Source organism: Stenella coeruleoalba, assembly GCF_951394435.1.
Source record: "Stenella coeruleoalba genome assembly, chromosome: 4".
NCBI classification, from domain to species: domain Eukaryota; kingdom Metazoa; phylum Chordata; class Mammalia; order Artiodactyla; family Delphinidae; genus Stenella; species Stenella coeruleoalba.
This window is the reverse complement of record NC_137149.1, coordinates 23,613,571-23,620,991: the sequence shown is the minus strand read 5'-3', so window position 1 is coordinate 23,620,991 and position 7,421 is coordinate 23,613,571. Positions and strand designations below refer to the sequence as shown.

General features: G+C 36.4%; 1 protein-coding gene across 1 annotated transcript; it reads right to left on the bottom strand.

The window, feature by feature from the left end:
• Positions 1 to 5,247: 5,247 nt before the first annotated feature.
• TRAM1L1 (translocation associated membrane protein 1 like 1) lies at positions 5,248 to 7,137 on the bottom strand. Its single transcript, XM_079920177.1, has one exon. It carries the CDS (start codon positions 7,091 to 7,093, stop codon positions 5,975 to 5,977), a length of 1,119 nt encoding a protein of 372 aa, XP_079776303.1. The 5' UTR covers positions 7,094 to 7,137; the 3' UTR covers positions 5,248 to 5,974.
• Positions 7,138 to 7,421: the final 284 nt, after the last annotated feature.

Sequence of the window (7,421 nt, the reverse complement as noted above, 5' to 3'; positions counted from 1 at the left end):
CTAAGTTTGTTTGCTAATTTGTTTTAATAATAAAAGGTTATTTCAACTGAGTTCATCAAATTTTGAATAACTACTAACTATGAGACACTATGTTAATTAATGAGAAGGCAATGATGAAAAATGTATATTACCTGATACCATGGAGCTTGTTGTCTAGTACTGATTACTACTAAAATGTTTGTTGATGCTCTTTGATTTTCCAAAATAAATGCTTAGTTCATGTATTTGGTCTGAAATTTAATTTTGAATATGATAAGAACTTAATTTTTATTCTTATAAGTTACCTAGACCAATGGTTTCAAATGTTTCAAGAATAAGGACCTATATTCAGAATTAATATATATGAAGGGTTTTCATAGATTTGTATTTTCTATCATTTAGGTAAAAAACAGTCTATAGTCACTATGAATTTAGTTAACTTTAATAAGTGTGCATTTACTCAGAAGATAATTTATATACATTTTTAATAATATATATTTGTAATGTACACTATATATTTAGTAAACAATAGTTCATACATTTGGGGAAAGGATTCCTTATTAAATATCAGCTAGACACAGAGGTGGAACTATGGCTATACTTGAATTTTCTACTGCTTCCTACCCAGACATGAGGGAAAACTCAATGCCATACATTTGTATAGTGCTTAAAAATGCATGGGGAGGGAAGGATGAATAGGTGGTGCACAGAGGATTTTTAGACGATGAAATTATTTTCTTTGATAATGGTAGATACACGTCATTATATGTTTGTCAAAACTGATAGAATGTACAACACGAAGGGTGAAGCCTAATGTAAACTATATACTTGCGGTGATTATGATGTGTCAGTGTAGGTTCATTGATTATAACCAGTGTACCACCATGATGCAGGATGCTGGGGGAAAGCTATACATGTGTGTGTTGTGGGGCGAGTGGATCAGCGGATACATGGGAACTCCGTGCTTTCTGCTTAGTTTTGCTGTAATCCTAAAACTGCTCTAAAAAATAAAGTCTATTGAAAAATAAGAATGTAAATGTATAGGGGAAATCTGTGTGTATGCATATGTACATATATGTGTATGCATAAACACATACATGCATGTATGTATTAAATGAGACTGTATACATTTATAAAATGTAAAATTATATATAGAGACAACACATGAACAAGTGTTATCTTAAGCCACATCTGTTAACAAAAGCAGTATTCATACACACATAATTTATGACTTTGTATATGCATATATTTTCAATCTTTATAGTAGCTTTTGAAATATATAAATATCTTTGTCATTTTAGTGACATGAGATCCAAGACTTAGAATGTTTAGGCATCTTCCAAAGTTCACACTGCTCTAAGGGTCACAGCAAGGGCTTAACCATGACTTCTTTGGTTAACCATTATTATAATCATATTATTACCCTCCTCTGCTGAATTTATAACAATATAACTGGAAACATATTTTTTAAAACAATGTAATAAAATTTACAAATTACATATTTTGGTAATTTTGTATTTGAGGAACAGCTTTTAAAAAATTAATTAGGTAATAAAAGCAGCGAGAGGAAGAAATATTAAATATATCTTGGGATGTATATACTTTCAGCCTGTGATGGCTTAGGTGACATCCCATGCCTTAGGGCATGAGGAAATGTTCTCTTTTCTCAAATTTTCCTCAAGCCATGAGATTCTGTGCACTGACCTGATTTGATTTGGGGAATAGTACTGTTGGTATTGAAATTCAGTATTTTTTACTTTTAATTTAGGAAAGTCACTTTCCCTTTATTTAAAATAGGTATGTTGCCTGAATTATTGAGTAGCCATGTCCCTTAACACAACTCTAATCACTTTTATGATGGATAGAAGATGTACACATCATTACTGTGCAGTTAATTTAATTCTGTTCACGTTAAAATTTAAGCAAATCTTTAACCACATATCACTGTCATTTCCTAAGTTTTTTAAGTATCCCCTGAAATGGCCAGTTTATATATCAATGTATTTTTCAAATTGTGCAATGAAAAAGATTAGCTGACGCAGTGCAGTAGCCCCAAACACAATGGGACAAAGCAGGTGAATTGCCTCAGAGGCAGCTTTTTTAATGTTTGACTTTTTCTACATTTATTGAATACTTAGAAGTGCCAGAGGTGGTGCAGGGCCTAAAAAGGATTTGCTTTTCGGGATTTAGAGGCCAAAATTTAGACAGTCATATGACTGTATAATCATGAGAACAATTCTAATTTAACATTTAGAAATATAGGGGATTTTGTATGATGGATTTATGATAATTTTTCTACATAACTGAGGGGAATTGGCAGATACTACTCTGTCTTATTTAGTGTGGAAGTTTCTTACAGAATGTAGATTGAAAGATGGCAGTAAAAAATAGTCCTCCATTTCCAGAGAAATTCAGGAAGTGGGAGTATTAACTTTCTGGTAATCTGATCTGTTATTAAGCCTCAATTACTTCCTTTCACCCACCCACACTATCTATCCTCTTCATAGAGGCAAGTCACCAGATTACAATGGTCTGTGATTGCAACTGGAATGCATTCTCTGCCATGATTCAAGTACACAAGTCCTAGTCCCCCCAGCATGACACATTCACAAGGATATTTCCAAGAATTTCATCTCAGGAACTGCACCAATATTTCCTTTCCTATGTAAAGCATCAGTAATGTCTTTTATTACTCTATATAAATTATTCTCATTTAGTCTCACTGAGTGAGAACTTAAAACTTTACCCAGGTTTTTCCAAATTAAAAAGATATCAGAATATTTTATGTCTTCAAGATAGCTTTAAAATAGTAATGTTGTAACTCTAATATTCTTGAGAATCTATTCCAAGTCAGCACACGGTTGGCTATACATATTTCCTCTACTGATAGTTAAATACCGATGAAAGATAAATGAAGAAATATCTGCAGGATGTTCCTTCCTTACTGAAATGAAATGAAGAATTATACTGATCACTAGGAAAATAGCGTGCTTGTTTCTTATGAGACATGTAGGTTTAGTAACACATTTCTACTATTTGTTTAAAAAAATGAGATACACTTTTAAATAAATGCTAGCAGAATAATTTTTTAAGGAAAATTCACTCTAAATCCGTCCTAGAAATTCTATACCTGTAGATGTACTTAAAGAATACAGCTTAGCAAGCATTGAAGCCAATAAATCAGACAAATATCTTCAAATTCAATAATCAGATATATCTTTATGACTTTGACAACATTTGGTGATCAATTGGTTATTTGACTTTTCAAAGGGTTAACTAATGCCTGCTTTAATAATACCTTGAATAATGATAATGGAAATTTTTGTTTCCATGTGATTCATTTTGATAGAAACCAAATTGTCACGCTGACCTTTCTTATGGCATGTTTTTCTGAATGTAATTTCTAAAAGGGGGAGACTTAGCAATTTGTATTGTGCTGAATTTTATTTAGAGTGTTGCTTTCATAATTTACTTGGCATACATTTATTTTCTGGAAACGTTTATTGAACTCTTATGAATAGTTGAGATGTACCCAGCATCCTTCCCCCTTTTGTCCTCAACCTTGCTACTTCTTGTTGACCCACATCTTACAGGAAAGGGGCTTTGCCTTTTTGCATGGGTGAAGCATATAAACTAATTTAACCAACCAGCCCAATACAACCCTATACCAAATAAATTCAGTAAAAGTAACTCTCAGTGTTTTGGGAATTCTAGAAATCAGATTTCCTCTCTTCCTCTCTATCATGTATGTAGTGTGCAGATATGAAGACTTGAACATCTGTAGTCATTTGCTGCCAAAAAGACAATCTGAGAGGAACAGAGCCCTAGAAAATCCCAGGGAAATTGATCTGGGCCCGAATCATGTTTAATGTCAATCACAATTTAGCTCTTGGCATTGCCAGTCATGTGAGGAAATACTTTTCTTGCAATCATTTGCCAGTTTGAATCAGGTCTGCACTTATTGGAAAATGAATTACGTACATAATGGATAAGAAATTTGTTACCAGGAATGAGGTTACAAGTAACGGGGGAGAATTCTTTAAAAGTGAGGGAAGGGCTTCCCTGGTGGCGCAGTGGTTGAGAGTCCACCTGCTGATGCAGGGGACACGGGTTCGTGCCCCGGTCCGGGAGGATCCCGCATGCCGCGGAGCGGCTGGGCCCGTGAGCCATGGCCGCTGAGCCTGTGCGCCCGGAGCCTGTGCTCCACAACGGGAGAGGCCACAACAGTGAGAGGCCCGCGTACTGCAAAAAAAAAAAAAAAAAAAAAAAAAAAAAAACAAGTAAAAGTGAGGGAAGTGAGAAAAAAGACCACTCTGAAAAATCTTTGTTTTACAATTGCATGGTGGTTGGTTAAAGTGAAGTTATTGTACTTTGGACCTAGAGCATGTGCTACCAAAACTACTGTATTTGGCAACTGAGAAAAAAAGAAATAGTAGGATGATGGATTCTACAGACAAAACAGAAACAATCTTGCTTTGTTATGTACCTCTCAAAGCAGAAAGAATAGAAAAGAATGTTTTGCCAAGCGTGGCTCCTCTGTCTTTGGTGTGCAATACACCTGTATAAGTTTAATTTGCAGGGACCCCCATGATTGGGAAAGTTGAATTACTTACAACAAGCCAAATGGAAGGTTATCAGAAGCAGAGATATGAGAGACATGGTAGGAGAATATAGAGAGGTATAGGAAATATATGGCCTTATCCTAGCATATTTTTAAAGCACTGTCTCCTGAAAAAAATATAAGCACTCACATTATGGAAATAAAATCAAACTAAAGGTTGAGAGAAGAAAATAAATATAATAAATACCACTACAGTCCATTGGCTTCTCTAAAGATACAACATATACCTATATATACATATATATATACACATACATATATGCCTATATGTACATATATACACATGCATATATGTACATATATACACATACCTATATGCATATATATACATATATACACATATATATCTCTAAAATATGTCTTATACAGATAAATGTTTCCCAATTAAAGATGGAAGCAAAGCTATATTTATAACATTATTTTGAAAAGCCTTCATACGAATATGATTTTCACATTATTTAAGGTTAGTATATTAAATGTTTTCAACATGTAATTAGATGACATTCTTTTTATAGATATAAATCAAGTAAGCATTATTTTCCAAAATGATTTACAGGTTAAACAATATTCTTCTAAGATGCTGTGGATACCAAACACTCATGAAGAATGATTTTTAATACACATATCAAAAAAGTTATTTAAGTCTGATTTCCTTTTAACAGTCTTTAATTTTCTGATTTCCAGTTTACAAGTGTTTAAAATGGACAAGTATGATTTTTCCTCTTAGTAATAATGTTGATTCAAGATATTTTGATTCAATATATGGCAATAAGTCTCCACATGTTAACCATTAGTATCTTGGGTTTTTTTAGTGGGATGTAACACTAACAACCACTACCTACAAAATACATCATTATTTTGTTGGTTTTACAAATCTCTTCTCCACTTGTCAATTCAAAAAAAAAAAAACATTCTAAGAATTAGGGAATACGGAAAACTTAATGAAATTGACTTCCAGATTTATAATCTTTCTATTTTATCCTAGAAGAGAACATTAAAAATATGTCATTGCTATAAAAGACCATCTTGTTAACATTACAAAAGATTGGTGGGAGCAAGAACTGTGTCACTGATACGTGGAGCTTTGGAGTTATCTCTACAAATTAGGAAAATGTTCAAAGGTAAAAAAGGAAATATAGCAATCCCTAAACCATGTTGATGATGAGTAGCTTAGTCTAAACTAAATATTTTTCCACTCATAATAATCATCCTCCCCTCAAATGCCTTTTAAAAACATACATTACACAGTACAGTAGCAGAAATCAAGGACAACACAGACTATTTTCAAGAACAGAAAAGTCTCCAGCGAAGAAAGGTATCTTATAGCAAAGAGCAGACTTCTTTAGAGACATTAGTCAATTAACCTGCAATTCATTATGAAGATTTTTCTTTCCTCATATGGGGAGAGTCTACTCTATTTGAAGTTGCCACACCGTTTTCTGTTCCTTTTCTAGAAAACCTGCCCTTAGTCCGTTTCTTCTTCACACTTGGGGCCTGAAGAGGAGCATCTTCTTCCATCCACCTCTGAAGCTGAACATTAAATAAATTCCATGTTATGTATGCTTGGATAGTGCAACTGGATGACAGAACAGCAATTTTCGCTGCCAACACGTTCACATCTTCGGTAGTGCCGTCTGAATTCCCATTCTGCCCTCCAGCCAGGTGAAAACCAACAGTGATCACAGAAACAATTAAAGTCACGAGTCGACCCAAAATAAACACAATGGCCCACAGAGAAAACTCTTTCTGGTACTTTTCATCGCTAAAATAAAACAGGTCGCAAAAGTGGGAAAGGAATTCCACAAAATAATGCATCATCAAAAGAAGAAGTCCCAGGTGATTCAAGTACAAGAGGTAAGCTCCCGCAATGTGAAAGAGGTGAAGACCAACGTAGACAACTTGCTGGGAGAGATCTTGAGGTTTGATTCTCTGGAAGTAGAGTTCAGGAAAGGCGTGAAACCAGTAAGCCAACTGTGAGATATAGAAAAACTTCATCTGAAATGTCATCATGTTATTGGGATGAGCCCTCCATAAGACAGTCAGGTCTGACAGGCAGTTTTCAGAGTGTAGAATGAATGTGCCCCAAATACAAGAGACAAGGAAGAATACACTAAACTGACCAGATTCGTTAAATTTGCTTTGTTTCGGTTTGGGGAACTGCATTCGCCTGTTAATTCTATCCAAGACATACTCTTGAATAGTGGCGTGAATGATGATTGCCACCAGCATGTAGAAGAACACTGTGGCCAAATCTTTGGCACCATAATGATAAAGGAACTTAGGTGCTGTGGCTCTTTCTTCTGCTTCTTCGGCAGGGAAGGTAACACCGTGCTGGAGAGTAATAAAAACGATCGACACTTCTGCTGTTCCCTCGAACATGAGCCCCAGCACGAAGAACATCCCCACACAGGCGACAAGGTCCGCATGATTCTGCAGGATGAATTCCTGGCTCAGGACTGGGGGGTTCTTGGAGCCCTTCTTACGAAACGTCATGGTGGCGCTTCCCAGTTACTCACCGACGAGCGGCAGCTGCCTCCCCGTGGCTGCTCCTCAAGGCGCCGCCGCCGCCGCCGCCGCGGCTCCGGGGACTTCACTCCCCATCCCGGAGCCGGTCCCGGGTCGCTACGGCCACCCAGGAAAAAAAAAAAAGAAAAAAAAAATCAAAGCAGCTGGCCGAGCAGGACTGAGCATGCGCGCCAGGGCCGGCGGAGGCAGGGAAGGAAATCGAGCGCCGCGCCCCTACCCGGCGCCAGGCCCGGGGTTGCGAGCGGTGATCTTCCACGTTGATCGGCGCCTCTTTAAATCCGCTGCCAGCGTCGAG